General features: G+C 30.5%; 1 protein-coding gene across 1 annotated transcript; it reads right to left on the bottom strand.

The window, feature by feature from the left end:
- Positions 1 to 5,452: 5,452 nt before the first annotated feature.
- LOC112720396 (vacuolar lysine transporter YPQ1) lies at positions 5,453 to 18,930 on the bottom strand. Its single transcript, XM_025771334.3, has 12 exons — positions 18,477 to 18,930; positions 17,749 to 17,791; positions 15,984 to 16,010; positions 14,009 to 14,110; positions 12,935 to 13,044; positions 12,117 to 12,294; positions 11,523 to 11,621; positions 7,766 to 7,858; positions 6,865 to 6,885; positions 6,692 to 6,750; positions 6,519 to 6,609; positions 5,453 to 5,855 (listed from the first exon to the last, which is right to left on the bottom strand). Exons 1-12 carry the CDS (start codon positions 18,698 to 18,700, stop codon positions 5,766 to 5,768), a joined length of 1,137 nt encoding a protein of 378 aa, XP_025627119.1. The 5' UTR covers positions 18,701 to 18,930; the 3' UTR covers positions 5,453 to 5,765.
- Positions 18,931 to 23,030: the final 4,100 nt, after the last annotated feature.

The raw sequence follows: 23,030 nt of genomic DNA on the forward strand, positions 1-23,030 counted from the left end.
TCTGCCATAGGAGAGTAGAGAGTAAAGATTAAAAGAATCTAACGTACCTCTGCCATAGGAGAGTAGAGCAAAAAAAAAAAAGAATGTATTAACTAAAGGGATATCTACCACAAGAGAGGAGAGGCCAAAGAAAAAAAAACTTTAAGGTAGCGTTTGTTTTGAGGTACTGAGACAGAGACTGAGAGACTGAGACTCAGTATCGTGTTTGTTGGTTCAGAGGCTGGTACTAAAATTTCTATCTCTGTCTTCAAAATTTCAGTATTTCAGTACCTTCAAAAAGTAGGGACACAGGGGACTAAAATTTCTAGAGATGGAGACTGAAACTTTAATAACATTTTATACCTAAAATACTCTCATTTTAATTCATTAATTCCAATTTTACCCTTTGTGCAAATTAAATTAGAGTTACATTCTTGTTTCAATTCATGTCTCTCATTTCGCACCAAATAGAATACTGAAATTTATTTTAATCTCTGTCTCTTAGTCTCTGTCTTTCAGTCTCAGTCTTTCTGTCCCTATCTCTTCACCAAACACTACCTAAAAGACTGTCTGTTACATGAGAGCAAATGAAATATGATTGTTGTTTGGGCCTTAGTGCCAAATGTATAGTGGAGACGCCCACAGATTGTGAATTATTTTTCAAATGTAAGCATATTACAATACATTTAAAAATCACATTGTATGCGGCATGGTAAGACTTATATGCACACTGTATGCATCTGGAAAGCTATATCTGGGACTTGTGCCTGGGTAATATCGGGAGTGGGTAGGCAATCGACACATGAGCTCATGGCCTATGTAGGACTAGACATGTATTATACTTGTTTGTGCATATTTCTCTGTGATGTATTTTCTGTATATATGTGTAGGTGCTTTGTATGTACTTTATGATTGTTTGACTTCTTTATTCTTTATTTATTAAGTTGAATGTATTTTGTTGATTGTTGTTGCTGGCTGAATATATAATAAAATGAATTTCACTAACTACTCCGATCCTACTAAGGACTGCCCAGTTCTTACTCCCTCTTTCTAACTCTTTCACTTACAGGTGTGAAGGCTTATTGTGAAGTTATGGAAGCATATAGAGAGTTTGTTCAAGAGTCGAGTGGTTGTTAGGATTTATTTTTCCCTCGTCTTATTAGTTGGAGTTTTATTCACAAGGGTAGGTTATGTAATTGGTTTTGTATGTATTACTATAATGTATTATTAATATTAAGTATGTGATTATGTGTTATTTGTTTTTAATGGAAAAGTTTTAACTTTTTAGTAAAACTGTCGACAGATTAACGCGTAAAGATTCAATATTAAATAGATAATAAAGGAATTAGGTTAGCAACGTCTTACTTTTGGTACGATCATGACGTATTGAAAGTTGGGTCGTTACATTGTGCACACCATAGAATACATTAAACAACCCACGACTATTGCATGTGGAACTTTTTCCATGTCTTTCTTCTCTTCTTCACTTGATGGACTTTGATTTCAACTCAATTTGAAGTTGTAGTAAGAGGAGTACTAACGAGTAACGACCTTTGCTTTCTCCATTTGGAATCTGTGCAACATTGTCTTAATGTACTTCTCCTGTGAGAGCCAAAGTTAGGTTTAATTACTTTGTCGGTCCCTATATTTTCACTGAATTTTCAATTTATGTCCCTATACTTTTTTTTATTTGATTGAGTCCCTATATCGTATTAGATTTTGTAATTAAGTCCCTGCCGTGACAAAAACATTAGAATTAATAGAATATTCCGTTAAACAAAACGAATATAAAACTGAATATTCTGTATAGTTAAACAGAATATTCCATTAATTCTAACTTTTTGTCACGGTAGGGACTTAGTTACAAAATCTGATCTATTATAGGGATCCAATTGACAAGAAAAAAGTATAGGGACCTAATTTAAAATTCGGTAAAACTATAAGGACTGACAGAGTAATTAAACCTTTCTTTTTCTATCACACTCGATTCTTATACCAAGAATCTCATTTGATGGTCCAAGATTCTTTATTGCAAATGACATCGCAAGTTTTTTCTTCAACATGTCAATCCTAAAAGTATTCTTACCAATAATAAGCATATCATCAACATATATCAAAAGGATAATAAAATCATTACTAGCAAACAATTTAACAAATACACAATCATTAGAAGTATTCTCTTGTAGCCTTGTTCTACCATAATAGGCTCAAACTTCTTGTATCATTGTCTCGAAGCTTGCTTCAAGTCATACAAGCTCTTATTCAGGTTGCAAACATGATACTTTTTGTTTTTTACCATGAACCTTCAGATTGTTCCATATAAATTTCATCCTTAAGATTACTGTGAAGAACAATAGTTTTCACATTCATTTACTCTATCTCTAAATCAAGACTTGCAATTAAACTCAAAATAGTTCTAATAGAACATCTTTCCACAATCGGTGAAAAGATTTCATTATAATCAACTCTCTTTTTCTGCCTATACCCCTTAACCACCAATCTAACCTTGTACCTTGGAGATTGAGAACTTTCTTCATGCTTCAACCTATAAACCCACCTATTCTGCAAAGCTTTCTTCTCTTTTAACAACTTCACAAGTTCAAATGTTTGATTATCATGCAAAGATTTCATTTCATCTTGCATTGCATCAAACCATTTCTTATTATGGTCACCTTCCATAACTTTCTCATAACATTCAAGTTCTCTCCCATCAGTCAAGGTCACATACTCATCAATAAATGTCACATAGTCATTAAGAGGATACCTTATTGAAGGTCGTCACTCTCTAGTAGACCTCCTAGGATGGAAACCTAGTGAATCTTTAGGTAGCTCAAGTTGATTTTCAACATCATCATCAACTGGAGCATCACTCGGATCTCCCATCTCTTGATCATCGGAAATCAAAGGCTCATTTTGCTATATATGATCCTGATCTTATTCTCTGATAGTTCTAGTGAAGGAAGCGGCTGAACTAGATCTATATTAGGTAAGTCACTACTCTCTTGTGATTGACTCTTCTCTACCTTATTAATGTCTTCAATGGTCTAGTCTTCAATATACTCTATATTATGGCTTCTTACAAGCTTCTTTTCAACTGATCATAAAACTTGTAATCAAACTCATCCTGACCATACCCAATAAAAATGCACTGTCTTATCTTCACATCCAATTTGGACTTCTCATCCTTTGGAATATGAACAAATATTTTGCATCCAAAGACTCTTAAATGATCATACGAGACATCTTTTTTCAACTACATCATTTAGGTAGCTTAGTTTCAATAAGCATACACCTAACTCTTTCAATCAGAGTTCTATTCATTCTTTCTGCCAAACCGTTTAACTGAGGTGTTTTAGGAGGTGTCTTTTCATGCCTAATGTCTTACTACTTGCAATACTCATCAAATGGTACACGATACTCACCACCATTATTAGTGTGAATACATTTTAAACTTTTTATCTGTCTATCTTTCAACCAAAGTTTGAAATTGTTTGAATTTTTTCAAAACTTGGTTCTTTATCTTCAAAACATAAGTCCAAAGTTTTCTTGAGTGATCACCAATAAACATAATAAAATAAATAGATCCACTAAAAGACTGTACCTTCAAAAGAATACAAATATCAGAGTGCACTAATTTCAAGAATTCTGATTTTCTTAAAGGTTGATGCTTCTTAAAACATAATTTTCTTTGTTTGCCAGCCAAGCAATGAGAACATTTTTCCAATTCTGTATTCCTTAAAGTGGAAAGAACATCCTTTTGAGCCAAACAATTAAGTCTTTTTAATATGACCAAATCTTCTTGTGCCACAAGTTACAAGCTTCTTTATTTTCAACTGCATTCACACTACCTTTTGCAATCATGGCATGCATCACATACAAATTTCAAGTACCTTTTTCTCGAGCCACTATCAAGTTTCCTTTAGTGAGCTTTCATTGTCCAAAGGCGAAAGTGTTTACAAAGAAAGCATCTTCCTTCTTTTCTTGCTTACCTTTATTTTTATTTTTTCAAAGAAAGCAATATTTTTGGACGTGCCCCATTTTAAGACAGTAATGACACTCAATATTTTTGCATCTTGACTTGGATTTGTTCCTGCTTTTCACCTCTACCCTTTTGACTTCTGCTCTAATTTCTTCTATTTTCAGTAACTAACATTTCTGACTGTGATTTCCTTCTCATCTCTTTATTTAAAATGCCACCTTTAAAAAGTTGCATGCTCAGTTTACCATTCGCAGCAAAATTAATAAGAGGGATACGAAATGTCTCCCAAAAGTTCGGTAAAGTATTTAGCAACTACAATTCTTGAACCTCATCTTCAAACTTCATTTCTCCCATGCTTGATTCCCTCCTTATATATCAAATTCATCAACATATTCAACAAATACAATTTATCATTGTTAGATTTAGAAGCATACAAGGATTTAATTTAATTCTACAAAGTCCTATCACGAATCTCATTAGCAATATGATTATAAGCATTATCATCCACCTATTACCTAATAAAACCACAAATTTGTTGGTGAAACTCTCATTCTTCATCTGTTTTAGATTCTGATTTTTGTGTAGAAAATACGGATAAATATAGATTTTTTACAAACAACAAATCCTTCATTTTGTCCTTTCATAGATGGTAATTTGTGTCATTCAAACTTATCATCCTAGTATAATTATTTGCCTCCATCTTTCAAGCAAATAACAACCAAATGCCCAAATTTGAGCTTTGATACCAAATGATAGGAATAAAAACAACCAATTCTCTACTTACAATAATTAGAGGAGCAACAACACCTAGTCACAAATAAATGGCAGCAGTAAGAACACACCAATAGCAGCTAAAAATGCACAAAAAAATTCAGAAATAGAGAAAGAATACACCAAAATTTTTAACATGAAAAACCTCCTCAATGTGCGAAGTAAAAACCACGAGTCATCAAAATTAGGGAAATAACTTTACTATGATCAAAATAGGGTACAAAATAATCACAATTTACTGTACAAAATATGCATACAATAAGCAAACAACTAAAGCATCAAAGCTTACAAAGCAAGAACAAAAAAATGAAAATACTACAAAAACAGAACTACTAATGCATGGCCAATATCTCCAACTACAGATCTTGTATTGAAGATTCAAACGGTTAATGAATCTACAGTGACCAATATACAAAGACAACTTTGTATATGTGCGAAAATATCTTTCTCTCTTCTCTTCTCTCTAGTGTTTGGTGTTTCTCACAAATAAAACCTCTCTCACACAACCCTAATTCACCTCGGCCACTTCACTCTCAGCTACGAGAAATCATGGATTTGGATACTAAAATTGAGCCTTTTTTTTCATATAGGAAGGGAGCCCAAAACCCAACATTTCTAAATTCTTTGGTCTCTCAAAAACAAATTTAAGAAGTTTGTTTGTTCAATCAAATGCAAAAATTTCTGTTTGAAAAATATGTTTGTTTAACTTGGTAAGCATTTCAATTTGACAGCGAAACAAAGAGCTATATTATCACTTAAAAATATAACAACCATACGATAGGATGAATCGTGGAGAAATCATAATTGATACACTTGAAAAGCTAGTGGCAAAGTGGCATGCCATTTTCTTTAGCAGGAATGATTTAGACACTTGCATACTTAATCCTCACCCATCTCTAGTTAGATTCAGATAAAGCTACTCAGCCCCAAGCCAAAAAAAAAATGCTAAATGTCACTACCCAAAACTCAACTTTGGGAATGTATAGCCATTTTTCAAATTGGCAATGATCAGTTAAATCTTTGGGATCAAGCTGGATCAGCTTTTTCTGGCGTCTTCGTAGTAGTCTCCATCACAACTTGGTGCTCTCCTCCTGAAGTATTTATAGTAGATGTATTGCAGTATTATCTGTCATAAATTGTTAAGGATTTTGATATAATCATAATGTAAGCTAAATGTATTTAATTGTATTTCACATCTCAAAAACTTTAAATAATGTGTTTTTGAGATTTTTATAGGTAAGTTTGTCCTTTAAAAAACATAGTTTAGGATACTGATCAAATCATATTCTATCATTGGTAAGTTTCTCCATATATGACCTTTTATGAATACTTGTATTTCTGAAATTATCTTTTGGAAGTAAATCTGCCACTTTGGTCTTTTAATATTTGATTAAAAATTGAATATACAGAGTGATACCCAAATTAGTTCTTAAGAAATTTTTTGTCGAATCCTTTAATTCTAGACAAATTTTAATCACCAAATCAATCTCCAAACTTTTGTTTCGATAGACAAATCAATGCTCATATCATATTATTTGTTTATATAAAGGGACTGGTATGAAAAATTTAAATGTTTTTAAGAACTATTATGTCATTATTATATAACAATAATAACTAATTTGTCTAACTTTTTACTAAAATTTGTCGTGAGATCTAATTTGCTTAAAATTAAAAATTAGGGATTGATTTGGTGATTAAAATTAGTTGAAGACTAAAGTGTTTGACAAAAATTTCTTAGAGACTAATTTGGGGGATATATATATGAATTAAAGACGAGTATATAGGATACAAAAAGGTCCAGTGCCACGCAAACTACAGCATCCAGCAACCATGGCATATTAGGTTTGATGCTATCCCATTCTGTAGTTCGTACAAGAATACTGCATCAAATACATACTTAAGTTAGATTAAACTATAGATATAATTTTTCTTTTAAGAATTGTAAGGGAGAAAGATTACTACCTTCCAACATAAGTAGCATTAGCAATTAGTGCAAATACGAACATGAAAGGATTTAAGCCCTGATTTCATAAAACGAGAAAGCATAAATGAATAAACAGATACATTAGCTATAAGATTTAAATCTTAATTAGAAGAGAAGAAATAATGCGCAAAATTGATCTATAATATATTACCTCTACGCTGCCTCGTTTAATCTGGTCATCAATAATTAAGTACAGAGTATTAATATGAAATTCATGAAGTAATGAAATCATAAACAAACAGAAAATAAATAGTGCAAAGCTAAATAATAAACAGTATAACAGCAGTATAGTTCCTGCTTAAAATATGAGGGGCAAGTTTGTTATCGATGATTTAATGACAAATTCTTTAACATCGTGATGGGTTGATCATTTCGCATGAGCTGTTTAACAATAAAATACCAAATAGGATTCTATTAAATGAATCAATCATGTTGTCTAAACTAAAAATTCACTACTAATTAACTAGTCACTTCACATTTGTATAAAATATATATTAAAATATAGTTATGTTATGTGTACACCAAAATTAGTCACTAAAGTCCGTCACCAATATAAAATACATATTGAGATATAAATATACATTAAAAATAAATTAAACCATATATATATTTATACACAAATACATTGATGGCTTATTTTAGTAACTAATTTTGGTATACAAATAACATTTTTAATTAGAATATATATGTAAATATACACAAATATATAATAATTAATATGATGGCTAAATTTTAGTATCTATGTACTATTTTTTAAATGAATACATCAATTCTAATTCCATAGTGCACAAACATAATATCTGTGTATGATTTTAGTGTCTTATTTATATTCAAATAGCATTCTTATATACTAAATATCGTTGTGACAAACTTCTATAATATTTAATCAACTTGAGTTAGCCGAATAGGGAACTCACGTACTCATTCACTTGAACAAGTGTTTTGATACTAACTGCCCAGGGCACCAGGACCTGTCATCAATAGTTACCGGCTGGCATTGCCGTCGGCAACTCGTAGAAGAGCACTAAATAATAAAATGTTTGGATACTTACGTTCAACCATATTTGTGGTAGGCGACCCCCCATATATATAGCAGCCATGAGCCATCCCAACCATTGACCAAGTGCACTGTGTACCTGTTGCTCCTGTGCATATTCTTTATTTATCAATAACGTGCGAATTCAATTGAGGAAAGCAAAATTAATAAGGAGAAAATGCCGTATAGCTGTCTTCGTATAGAGTTGATAATTAAAAATCGTTACAGTCTTACATAACAATTTAGTAAAATATTACAATAGGCTCATTAATTAGGTCGATATGAATTACTTGCTAATTAGGATTATAAATAAGGAACTATTATTATTGTATTAACAAGGAATTAATAAATTGATATTGAACTTAATTCAGTTTAGTAAAATGTTACCATAGGCCCATTAATTAAGCCTATATAAATTTTTTGGAGTTAAGTCCTATTTTAGTTTTTAAAATTGGCGAGTTACACTGATTTAGTCCTCCAGATCTCAATTGCACTAAATTAGTCTCCCAGATTAGAAAAAATACACCACGTTAGTCCTTTTCCTATTTTTCGTCACCGGATTACTGACGCCGTCAGTGATGTTGCCACGCTGGACACAATGAAATGGCGTCGTTTCTAATTTGGCGCTAAACATCCTTTTGAACGACGTCGTCTGTATGTGATGGAAAATAAAAAGTTAGCATCCCTCTTTTGTCTCCACTTTTCGTCTTCAACTTTTCCATGAGCGACGCAGTGAAAAAAAAGTTTCTCTTCCATGAGTGACGCAAAATAGGAATTGGTAGCTGCAATAGGATTTTTGGAGAATATTGGAACACGAGAAATACTATACGGTTGTCTGAAGAGTTCGTTTGCCACTACAAGGATCTTCTGTAAAATTTTATTTTTTCAAATTTTAGGGAATGCTTTGATGTTTGTTGATCATGGTTTATTGTTTTGTATATTGTTAGTCCCCAAGTTTTGAAGTGAATTTTGTGTTAGGGTTTTATTTTGATGTTTTGTAGGACTATTTTTAGGGGTTTCTCTTCATGTTCTATTCCATTGGTGGAACAATCAGTATCTTTTCATGGTTGATAACTGTGTTTTATTTTGATATTTTTCTGTATTATGTATGAATGTAGTTGATTAAAACTATTTTAAAGTGATCATTGTGTGAAACTGGTGATGAAAATAAATTTTTTTGAATCATCAGATGGATGTGCAATTAGATATTATGTTCCACCATGGGAGAAAGTATCAGAAAGATGAAAAATGGATAGCTATTTATTTTCTTGATAAGAAAGCATGTGTTGGTGATATTGATGTAGATACTTTAGATGTATTTTGGGTGAGAAATTATTATAAAGAACTATGATATGATAAGATAGAAGAATGTTAGTGGCATGCTCCCAGGAGGAGTTTAGACCGTGGTTTAAGAGCTCTGAATTCTGATGATGAATTAAGAGAGATGTGTTTCATGGCTGAGAAAAATGATGGACTGGTTGATGTTTACTTTGAGCATGCAGTTTCATCACCAGAAATTCTTGAGGGAAATGAGATTGTTGTTTATGTTGATGATGACTATGATAAGCTCAGAGTGGTTGGTGATGAACCCGACAATGAACCCCTACCAAACAAGATTTCAAGCCAAGCTAATAAACCCACTGTCCCTGCTGATGAGACTCGATTCTCCAATAACAATGAACCAACTGATAATACCTCATCACCCAAGAACACAGAACCAACAAATTCTGGTGCTAATAACCCAATACCCCAAAAAAATAATTTTACTACCACATCCAACTCTAATCCTAGCCAAGCTACTACTACAAAGTCTATTAGCAAGACTCCTCCAATTACCCCAAAACTAAACCCAATTCAAAGGCCAACCCAAAGCCAAAATCCAATACTACATCTTCCAAACTCCTCCAGAAGCACCTGTTCAAGCTCCTCCAAATGCACTGCTCATGCTCCTCCAAATGCACCTCCTCAACTCCTCATGTTACTGCACCGGTTGATGTCCAAGTGGTTGAGATCGATCTCTCTCAACCAAACTACTCAAATGCATAACAGTCTCAAGAAGTAGTTGCATTTAGTTTCACAAACCGCATTTAACATTGTTGTGCACATTCAGCCTAAATTTATGTACTATTTACATGAAATAGGATCCACTTGCGAGGCCATCTAAGTTACAAACTAGAAGGAGGTCTTCACCACCACCATCAGGATCAGTCACTATGGATCCACTACAAGAAACAAGATCAGCCACAACTTTTAGACTGGCCAACTTCTTGAAATTTGTCCCAACACCCAGCTTCAAGCCACCGAGGAAGAAAAAATGAAGATGTAGTTGATAGTAGACCATTTTGAATGATACTGTGAATCTTTTTGTGAATCATATTTTTGTTTTGTCGTTTAAATTTATGACAGTAGACTATTCATCTATTTGGATACAATATAAGAATGCTGGTACTCTCTGTCCTTGTTATGGGTGTATTTTGAATTTAGGACTAGTCTTTATTTTTGTGGGAGAGCTGTCATTGATATGGCAAGAATATTGTTACTTTTTTTAAAACTCATTGATATAGTATATATTATTATTATTATTATTATTATGACAATTTGTTCCATCTTTAATTAATGTTACTGCAGATTTTTTTTTGCAATTTTTTTTCAATAATTTTATTGGATGACAGAAAAAAACTTGCTTTACGTTTATACCATGACTAACAACTTGAAAATTTGACAATGACACTTTTTCTTTTTTCTACTACATATTAACCCTAAACACAGTAAAACAAAATCATCCTCAAACTTTAACTACCAACATGAAACCAGCAACAAACACTATAAACAGAGCCAACAATAAAATATACAATTTTTGGGTTCTAACTTCAACTTCTAACTTCTCAATTCTCCAAACCAAATTCACCCTCACTTGGTTACCATCCTCGGTAGAAATTATCCTTCCACCGACGTCTTCTTCTCCAATGTCAGCCCAAACAAACAAACCACACCACCTCTTTCCATTAACATTGTAGTTAGGACACCCAAAGAATGGCTTGTTAGTATTAACCTCTGTTGTGGACCACCGAAGAACAGGACGGCAGCCACACCCACACCACTATGGAACACTCGATGCTCTACTTCAACTGAAAATTTGTGTTGGACGACATAGAACTCTGGCTCCCACTTGCAATTATGATACTAAACTTAGAAGGGAGTAAGAGACGAAGAACCAGAAAGAAATGGAAAGAAGAAGAGGAAGAAGTCACGGAAGCAATGTAGGTTATAAAAGGGGATAAGGACCAAATTGGCACTAATCAAATTTTATGCCATGTCATCTAACTGTTAGTATCTTCAGCGTGGCAACAATTAGCCACGTCACTGAAGGCGTCAGTGCTCCGGTGATAGAAAATAGGACAAGGACTAACATAATGCATTTTTTTCAATCTAGGGAACTAATTTAGTGTAATTGGAATCTGGATGACTAAATTAGTACAACTCGTCAATCTCAAAAACCAAAATAGGACTTAACTGAAATTACTTGTTAATTAGGATTATAAATAAGGAACTATTATCATTGTTTTAATAAGGAATTAATGATTTAATATTGAAGTTAGTTCAGTTTAGTAAAATGTTACATAGGTTCATTAATTAGGCCCATATGAAGAGGGGTTCTAACATTGGTGCTCTTGTTGACCGTCTTCAATTATCAATTTTATGCAAAAAAAAATCAAACAGTGGATAAAAGGCGTCATGTGCGGAATAAATTACCCTACACTAGATAGTGTTACCTGCAGAAGTTTTCGTCCATTGAATCTTATGTATCCTTCTCTCAGAGCATTACCCTTCAGAGGCAAGTTAACAGATGCAGCGAGAAATGTCCCATATCCCTAAAGCAGTGTACAACATGACAAAGATGTTGAAAATAACTTGAAGATTAGATAAAATAAATAAAAAGGAAAAGAGAACTAGCAATGATCTTCATCCCTGTAGGGAAAAGGACTTTCGGGAAAGGTGGCTGAGGCTCAAGTTGACAGTGACATTATCATACCTAATTGTGTAGATGCGGTTTATTTAGACGGCAATTATTGTTCTGATGTGCAATTTGGGCCAAAATCAATTCGTGTCAAATAGTAAAATAAAATAATTTTGAGCATTATTATGTGTGAAATTCAATGTGATGTCAAATAAAAAATAGTTTATTTCATGACCTTTAACACTGTGTTAATATATTCCTTAGTAATTTAAACATTTTGGATAAACTGAAAAATATAATTAATGCTCTTGATGAATCTAAAAAAATTCTTATTACTTTGTTATAAGAAATTTGAGATATTGTTTATTGCAGTTGTGATATTTAATTAGGCAAACAAGAGAAAACTCACAGCTGCGGAACGTGGGATGGGCCTAGGTTGTGTGGAAGAGGGAATCGCCGGAGACGACGATGCCTCATCGTCCGAAGAAGAATCACAGTTCAATTCCATTGCTGAAGGGCCACTTTTAACAGCTCTCATGTATGTACGGAAGGGTGGAGTGCCACTCCCAGCTAGTGATCTTGCTGACCTGCATAACTCAACTCGATTACATTCCCATCAAACTCTTCATATTCTCTTCATTTCTTAGTTCTTCTAGCATAACTTTACATTCGCTAAACTGTTAGAAATCAATTAGTATTACAAGTCACATATTTTTCAAGGATAAGATCTCTAAAAAATTTATAAGTGTGAGACATTCTTCACTTTATGAGCTAATTTTTAGATTAAATCAAGTTCACAGAATCTGAATTCTATTATGGTGTCAGGAATTTGGATCCTTTAAATTTTGAATTTCACTTAAAAAAGTAAAGTGTGATTTCTCACAATTTATTTTATAGATGAGACTAAAAATAAATACGAGAGAGAAACCATTCAAAAGTAAAAGATGATTCTTTATCCTCTAAAGTACAAATTTAAAATTTAGAGGATCCAAATCTTGGTATCAAATAAAGTTTATTTGATTTAATGTTCTAGGTCCACGTAATCTCTAAATCTCACTTCTATTAATTAGTATAGATTTTCAAGGTACAATATTTGAGAAGAATGTTACATAAACAACTCAGAATATACATAAACAAAAATTAAATTCAATTCAATTCAATTCAATTAAATATTAATAATATTCTTAAAATTTTTCAAAATCTTCAAAAACAAAAAAATATGCTTACGTATAGTAATATTCCCGTCGAGGTGCTGCTTTGGGTGTGCCATTTGGTATTGGAATCCCAGATTCATGACTTGGTTTCGGTTTCAATGGTTTTTTGTCTTCTTCGTGATCCTGTAATTAACATGATATACAAGTGTTGAAAATTTTCTCTTTAGTCAAACTTATCAGGATTGGGCATAATGTTATGCGGCGCCCATCAATGCAAACAAATCCTCTCTTGTGTTATTGATTGCATATTTGAATACTGACATCCCAAAGTCCGAGTCATAAGTTATGTATGTATTTAAAATCATAGATGCGATATAAATCCATCAAACTGAGATTATATTATAGAGACTAAATTATACCATTTATTCCAATCAGAGAGGTGCTCATAACTTCAGATATCATCTAAGATTGATGTATACTACAAATTAATTACTTAATTAATCATCGATTATTTAAAATAGAATCTCTAAAATTATATTATTATTAAAAAAAAGTATATTAATAAGAATAAATCATCTTAATTTTTTTTAACAATTAAGAGAATAAAATATGATCTCTCACTATTAATTTTATAAGTGAGACAAAAAAAAAAAAAAGAAAAAAAGTGCAATAAAAAATTAGAGATCACATTTTACTCCTTTAATTTTTTTTAATAATTAAAAAAATTTATTTTCAGACACCCTTAAATTAAAATAATATGACTCAAAAATAATATATATTATAAATTTAAAAATAATTAAAGTATCACTTTACTACTTTACTAATATTGTCACTTTAAAATATATTTTTTTAAATATATATTAAAATATAAAATACATAATAATTAATTATTTTATATACACAATATTTTTACTAAACTTAATAGTATTCACTTATTTTTATTGTATTTTTAATATTTTAATATATATTTTATATGTGTAATTATTAATAATTAATTTTTTGTGTATAAATAACATAATTAAAAATCAAAACTAAAAAATATCGGTGTGGGCCTTAGAAATTTAAAATTTAAGGTGGAAATAAATAAGGATGCAAAATGCAATTTGAATAGAACCGAGTAGTGCATTAAAATTGGAAAAATACATACAACTCCTCTGTTGTTGAGCTTGTGCCGACGTTTGCGCCATTTGTAAAGGTGGTCATAATATAAGCTTTGCAGTACCAATACGATCGTAGTGATTGTATAAAGCTGTTAATTGAAAACAAATTACTGCCCGGAAGATCAAGAGTGCAATTTTCGCACTTTTTTCAAACTAAAAAATCAAATACACAACAAATTGAGCTAATATTTATATTAATCTCTAAAATTATACTCACATTTTAATTTGGTTCACAAAATTTCATTTTATTCAATTTAATTTCTCAATTTAACATTCGAAACTCATATTAGTTTTAAATTTTATTTTTGTCACAGAATTATTAATAACATATTGAAATAGACTGACGACTACTATATTAAATTCTTTAACAGTTATCCGATAGACAATTGAAATTTTTTACATCAATTTATTTTTTAAAAAACTTTTAAAACTCTTAATTGCAATTAGGAGGTAAAAAAATTCAATCGCTACATATAGCTATTAGAGAATCCGATATAACAAATTAAAGACTAAATTGAGTATATCAAAATTTTAAAGACGATACTGAGATATAAAATAATTATAATTTTAGATACTAATTTAACAATTAACTCATTACTATATACGTTCAAAGATTTAACTAAAAGAATATCTTAAATACGTTCGCAACGAGAATTAAAATAAAAAATATGTATATGTATTTTGTTGAAAAATATTAAAAAATTATTAAAATTTATTATTTTTAGTCAGTTAATTATTAATATTTAAAAATATATAATAAAATATATTATTAAATTATTAAATTAATAATTAAATAATAACAAAAATAATAAAATGTGATGGCTTATTATTTCTGCCAACCCCTCCCTTTTCTCCTCTATAGTCATATGATGTTAACTTCTAATAATGCGGTTTACGTTAACTAGTAACAAAGCTAGTAGACTGGTAGTGAGCCCATACAATATTGTGTGTCAATATCAGGCTGTGCCAGACGCCCAGACCACCCCACCAACCAAAAGGCGCGGCAGCCAAAGACGTTGACACGCGTTCAATTCATTCACTCTTCTAATTTCTAAACTGGGAAATGGGAATCCCATATGACCTACCCTAACTTTTTGCAACCAAATATCTCAATATCTATCTTATTTTAAACACATTTTTTTTTATTTAGGTGAGGTTCTGTAAAAAAAAAAAAATCTTTTTAAAAGAATTTTTAAAAAACATTTATATTTAAATATTTTATATAAAAAAATTTTATTTAATAATTATATTTAAATACAACAATATAAAATTATTTATTTATTTATTATATTAAAAATACTTTTTAGAAAAATATAAATTATAATTTAAAAAAATAAGAAAATATATAATAATAATAAGAAGAAAAAAAGTTCCTTAAAAAAATAAGAAAAACATAATAATAATAATAATAATAATAATAATAATTTTATTCATTTTATGCTATTTTTAATATTTATTAGATTAAATACTACAAAAAGAATGACTAATAAAAATTACAAAAAGAAATAATTATGAGGATGAGAGACGTGGATTTAATTAAGAAAAGATACTTTTAAAGAATGAAAATAGAATTCAATTAGAATGTTGTAGTAATGTGGCAACAGTGTCTTCCATATATTAATTATTTACCTTCTCTCCATTTTAATTATACACTATTATGTAGTAAGAATTCAAGATTTTAATAAATAAATAGAATCATTAAGCATTTTTTTTTAATCCGATTGGTACAAATTTATACTCTATATTTAAATAAATCAAATTAAAGCATTTTCAACACAAGAATTTTAAATTTATTATGAATGATTTTCCTAAAACATATAACCTTAGTTCTTATGACTAAAGGAAAACTAAATTGAACCATTAAATACTGCTTATTATTCACATATCTCAGACGCATGGTGCCCAAAAGAAAACAAATAACAGAAAAAATAGAATGGAGCAAAAAATGAATAAATAAATTACCAGAGCTGTGTAGAATTGTGTAGGCAACTGCATGACATCCATTCATACATGTACCAAAGACAAGATAAGCAAAAAACAAAATAAAAAGAAAAAAGTTAGTCCGCATGAACATGAAGCTAAAAATGAAAAGGATCAGATAGTAATAATTAATTAAAAAGAACCAAATTGGGGTATGATAAGAACCACACCTGCACATCATCATGATAAAAACATAAGAAAAAAGGGCAAAGGCTAACCAATGGAATTTAAGGCTGCTTTTTAATTATCACCTCGTAATAATATAGTAGAGACATAAACAGGGTTACATTATGAGATAAAAGATGTCTAGTTGTGAGAATATAATGGATATACGACACGGACAAAAATCAATGTCTCTGATCTCATACGTTGCATTTGTTTACTGAACAGGATACTGATATAAAAATATAGAGATATAAAACTATTTAACAAATAAAATATAAATATAGATATAATATTTAAAAATATTAATAAAAGATATAATTTATATTTTATTTTTTGTTTAAAAATTTTTATTAATTTTTGTAATTATATTTTTTATTATTATATATATTTTTTAAAATTTTGTATAAAAAAATAATATAAATTAAATGTTTATAATTTTTTTATATTTAATTAATTATCAAATAAAATATAAAAATATTATTTTTTATTTTTTATTTTTTATATTTTATTTTCAGTATTCTATTTTATCTTATCTTATCTTTGTAATCAAATGCAGTACATTATATGATAAATTAAGATTAAACAAAAGGTTAATTAAAATAATGAGTGAACATCAAATTAGTGTCTAAAGAATTTTGGACACTTTGATCCACGACAAAATTTTATTTTTTTAAAATCTTTTAAAATTATTATTGAGTCTCACTAAGGAACCAATGGAATATTTGTACAATGTGTACAATTGGTTATTTATTTGGTTCAATATGAGTTAAAAAATGAACATCATGATAAAATACTATTAATTTCTCAAACACAATACACCCATACTATCCAGAATAACCATTCGGGTATCAAGGATAATAAATATATGATATTCTACTGAATCGAGCATCTCTAAACCTAATAAATATATGATAATCTATTGAATCGAACATCTCTAAACATCCATTATACACATTGTACAGATGTTCCCTATACTTCCTTTTATTATTATCTGGTCATTTTAAAAAAAATTAATTTATTTTATAATGATATTTTTGAATATTAAAAGATCTTATAATAAAAATTATTAAAAATTTATTTATCTCATTTACATATTTGAAATTTGATTTAAAATAAAAGAAGAACTAATATGTCTGACAAAATTAATTTTTAAAAATTTCTAATAGAAAAATTTTTTTAGAGATTAAAATGTTAAATATAAAATTAAAAAAAATTAAATATTTGCTCTAAAATGATTAATAGAAGAGTAATACCCTAAGCTAATTTTTTTTAACTTCTATTAGCCAACTTTTAAAAAAATATTTTATTTATATTAAATTTTAAATTATAAACTTTAAGATAAAAATAATTAATTATTAACTAATTAAATACTTTTTCATCAATTATATTTTTATGTGGCGATTCTTTTTTATATTCCTATTTTTCTTCATTAAAACACTTATTGACTATGTTGCATCTCTAGTTTCTGTGTTTATCCAGAGCATGATGGTTAGAGGAAACGTGGCCTCGGGACTCTCAGGACCACCACCTGCAACCTGACAAATATTTAAATAGCGTGTATATGGTTCAGGGAGTCACTCACCGTAGCTGGTTCCAAAAGGCAACCCACCAAGTTGAATATGTCACTGCATTCAAATATTTGTTTTATTAATAAAGTGAAACTACCAATTAAAGCAATTAGTGCCACTTTAAGTGGTTAAAATTGGGTTAGTGTATCCAAATAAAGAGTGCTACTTTTATTGACCACCAGTAAGGTTTCGCTACTTGGAAGATACTGCAATCGAATATATATAAATCACAGAATTCACAGGCCACTATGAGAAAACATGCAACTGGTGGCCTGCTGTGTATTTTGTTTTTATATATTACTATTAATTTTTTTAATATATTCGAAAGAAAAGAGATTATGGAGGGGTTAGTGATAGTACTGTCATTTAATTAATTAATTAATTAATTAAAAGACTTTATTATCATCTATCTTAAAAGGCGCATCGGCGCATGTTAAAACAAAAGCAAAATCTTTGATTCAAAAGCAAAATTTGCCAGTCTTTTTATACATTTAAAGTTTGCTCTTAAACATTCTTCAACAAGTACCCCTTAAATATATTTTAAAAAAATTATATCTAATTAAAAACATGTTTGTGAGTTAAGAATTTTAAGAGAAAAAGTAAAAATGGAAGGTGTATGTGTATGTAGTTTAACATTTATACTATAAACTTCCAAAATCGTACTTACGAAGTCACAAAGACACAAACAACACTTTCAAGTTCAACGAACCTTTTATCTTAAAAAGAAAGTTGAGGAACTCACCCGGCGACCCAAGTGAAGAGAAAGGCAAGGGAGACTCCATGGCTTGACTTGGTGCGAAAATTTGTAATAATCTGAGGGATTTCAGCGACTCCCCAACACACAAGACTTATGAGACCGAAACTGAAGGAGATGTCATCTTTCACATTGCAAAGGCAGTCTTTGAAGTATTTCTCAACCCATCTCAGACATGGCTTCCTCTCCCTCACACAATATGAGCCTCCCATTCTCTCTCTCTGCTTTTTCTTTTTTTTTTTCCTTAAACTATTATTTTATTTCTGTGATATGCGAGGTTCAGTTGAGCTAGTGTTTCTTCCCGAGATTAAAGCTGGTTTTAATTTATAGGAAGGGTGCCTCTAGAAATTACGAAATGAAACACTACCAGACTTAAATAGGGTAAAAGCTAAAAATTCATCAATGGTCATTTTTGTCTTTTTGAAATTGAATTGTAGATGCCGAAAGAAAAATGGGATTTTTTATTTTAATAAATAAATAAATTATAATAATGACCGAAATAAATAATTTAAAAAATATTTATCGAAATAAATATTTTTCTTTTATCTCATTTACATTATAAACGAGATAATTTTGTATAGATATAGATGAAATATACGTAATTTTTTCAATTTTTTTATATTTTGTTTACAATGTAAAAAATATTAAAAATATAAAAACATAAAAACATATATCTCGTTTATATGTATTTATAAATATAAAAATATATTTTCTGAAAATAATAAAAAATATTAATAAATTTTAAAAATAAAAAATTCGTACGATGTTCATGTTCCATTATGAGAATAAATACGTAACTGTGCCCGCTCCTAAAAATTAAAAGATGGGTAGCGTGAAATTGATAGATAAATAAGATAGAGAAAGAATAGGGAGATAATCGTTTAATTGTGTTAGGGAGATAAATAAAAGAGTGGAAAATAACCGTTTGCCAATTGTCAGGAGAGGTTGATGGGATAAATAAAACAGAGGAAGAATAGGAGAAATCGTATCGTTAGGAGAGGTTTGCTAATTGTTAGGAGAGATTGATGGGAATAAATAAGTGAAAGATAATCGTTTCAATTCTCTTCTCATTTCTTTCTGTTTTATTTTTCGTGTATCAACTTCATACTTCCCATCTTAAATATATTCTCATACAACAAACGAAATTTAAATATATTTCAAATTTTTATATACTCCCATGCAACAACTAAAATTTGAAATATAATTATATTTAAATTATATTTCAAATTTTTATGTACTCTTATCCAACAAACAAAATTTAAAATATATATAATTTGAATTTAAAAATTAATAATAAAGAGAGTACATAAAAAATTTAAAAATTTTATCCGTTAGAAACAATAGTATTAATAGTGGGGTAGTTAGAAAAAAGGTAATGATATTAATAGTGGACAGTTTAATAGTGCACTTATATGCTTTCACGTAAACGTGTTGACATGTTTAATTTTAATGGACAGTCCATCTTCCCTATCATTTAAAATGCACGGTTTATCTTCTCTATCATTTAAAATCGTTCATTTTTTTTATTATTTGAAACGTTCCATTTTTAAGAGTTTTGTCCAATTTAAATCATTAATATTTTTTATTATTTTCAAAAATTATATTTAATTTATAACATGTATCTCGTTTACACTGTAAACGAAATAAACAAAAATGGAAAAACTACACCTATCTCGTTTATACGATAAACGAGATAAGAGAGGGATATTTATTTCGGTAAATATTTTTTAAATTATTTATTTCAATAATTATTATAATTAATTTATTTATTAAAATAAAAAATCCAAAAAAAATGTCAGGTGACTAGGTAAACAATATAAATATTGAACAATATGAATAACGGTTTTAAAAAATATTAAATTAATTATTAAAATTAGATTCCCAATTTATTAAAATAATCAATTTTGAATTTAAATTAGAAAAAAATGTAGAGAAATAATTTTTTTTAACAACCTAAACAATAAGTTAAGAGTTAATACTAAATTTGGTCCCTGAACTTACACGCGAGTCTCAATTTAGTCTCTCAAGTTTCAATTGCCTCTATTTAGTCCCCAAAGTTTATAAATGTACCTCATATTAGTCCCTAAGACGATTTTTAGTATAAAAACGTTAATGGAACGCTGTTATAGACTATCAGATGTCACGTTAAAACTTGTAAAATGATGTAGTTTTGGTTTTGACATTTAAATAGCTCAAAAACGGTATCATATCACTTATTTTGTTAGGTAAAATTTTAATAAACACCATTTATGATGTTGTTTTTGGGTTATTTGAGTGCCAAAACTAAAACGACATCATTTTACAAGGTTTAATGTGGCATCTAGCTGTTCACGACAGTGTTCTGTTAACGTTTGTACGTTGAAAATTGTTTCAAGGACTAATATGAGTTATGTTCACAAAGTTTGAGGACTAAATAAAGGCAATTAAAATTTTAGAGACTAAATTGTGACTTGCATGCAAGTTCAGGCACCAAATTGAATATTATCTCATAGGTTAAAGAAGAAAAGTTAATTTTAATTTTAAAAATTAAATTTTGAATTAATTAAATTTAATCATAATAAAAGAAACGAAAATCCTAGAAGAGAGAGTACGTACTCCGTACTCAGGGAGAATGAAAAAATAAGAGAGCGGGAGCAAGTGTTTGAGGGTAAAACATGGTAAAGAAGATGGTCATACTATTGGAAGAGATAAGGAAGAGAATGTAGGAGAGTTTGCATCAAATGTGAAAGAGGGATCAAGTAAGGGCAGCCTTAATTCTAAGATGACTTCCAAAACTTCTTTCCATGACAAGATTATTGGTTCTTCGATACACTCAGAGATAGCCCGGACTGAGGCTCTAGTGAGGATTCTATGGCAGTGGTCACCAGAAAACAAGGAGATCCTATGCCTCTGAGAGTTTGCTTCTCCGTAGAGGTAGAAACATCCTTTCTGAACCATACAAGGAGGCAATTGTGATTAAGGTTCTTGGAAAAAACCTTAGTTACACAGCCATGATTCATAAACTGAAAAGGGTATGGAGAATTACTAGCGGATATGAGATATTAGATGTCGATTTTGGGTATTTTCTCGTCAAATTTGATCACATGGACTATCGAGAGAAGGTTTTACTAGGGGGCCATGGATGATCTTCGGTCACTATATTGCGGTCAAGCCGTGGTCACGAATTTTAAACATTGTGAGAACACTTTTGGGGAGACTATGGTTTGGATTTGAATCGCTGGTTTGAGCATATGGTACTACCAGGATAAAGTCCTGATGAGAATTGTTTCAGCTGTGGGGACACCAGTCAGGGTGGATCTGACTACTAAGTCGGCGGAATGGGAAAATTTTTCTCGGGCTTGCGTGTAAATTAATCTTGGTCTGCCGATGGTCTGGAGTGTGATTGTCGATGAGTTCGAATATAAGGTGGAATATGAATGTTTACACCTTATTTGTGACAAGTGCAATTGTTTCAGGCATCCACCAAGCAACTGCAGAGTGACCCCGATAGAGTCGTAAGAGGTGGATCGAAAGGGAACATCAATGACCAAGACGGCAGCTCGGGTGGTGCAGCCACATGAACCTTCGAAGGTGAAACCTTTTGAATTTGGATGCAATCCCGAAGATTCAGTGATAGTTGCAAATATTTGGGAGGAATTGGCTGGTATGTTGCATGGGAAGGAAGTGGGGTCCCAGCATTTGGGAGATGAGGTTAGCTGGACCAAAGTCAGCGATAAAGGGAGAAGGAAATTGGGTCAATCAAATAAAGTCCAACAAATCTCTAAAAAAATGTTGTTGCACTCAAATAAAAAATTAGGCCAAAACCATGACTTTGGGCTGCGTATGAGAGGAGTCGGATCAGGGGTGAAAAGCGGGTCAGTTGGAGGATCTCTTTCTTCCCCTAAAGCATGAACGGCGTCTTCCAAACGGCAAGGGGTGAAGGGCAAAGCTGCCTCCGTTGCGGTGCTGACTTTCACTGCCACTATCAAAAACAGGCAGAAGAGGTTGTGCTCTTCTTCTTTGCAAAATTTTTCGTCAACTCCGAACTTCCTTGGTGATGCCAACAAGTAGCAAATCAGCGAATTAGAAAGGTTGTCGGTGGAGGGGCACAGACAAACCGGGCAACAACTGAGTAAGGACAAGCAAGTCTCAAGGGGATATGATGGTGGATCTTCATCATCTCGTTAGGGGACTTCGGCTAAGGTTGGTCCTTTTTACATTACAATTGTTTTATAGATTATTTAGATTTAAGCTTTCTATTTTGGAATATTAGAGGGTCCTCGAATAAATTGGCCCGGTTCCTAGTAAAGAGTTAATAAATAAATTTTTTCCTACTTTTTTCATTTTGTTTGAAACACATATTCCTTTTGAGAGGATGAAATCTTTTTGGAATAATCTAAGTTATCAGGGTGTTGGTATTGTTGAGGCTAATGGTCATAGTGGGGGTATCTGGGTTTTATGTTCTAATTCAAATATTTCTGTGAGAGTGTTGGATGTAGTTGATCAATGTATCAGTTTTGAAATCACTATAAGTAATATTTCTAGTTACTGCGGTGCGGTGTA

The sequence above is a fragment of the Arachis hypogaea genome, chromosome 11 (genome assembly GCF_003086295.3).
Source record: "Arachis hypogaea cultivar Tifrunner chromosome 11, arahy.Tifrunner.gnm2.J5K5, whole genome shotgun sequence".
Lineage (NCBI taxonomy): Eukaryota > Viridiplantae > Streptophyta > Magnoliopsida > Fabales > Fabaceae > Arachis > Arachis hypogaea.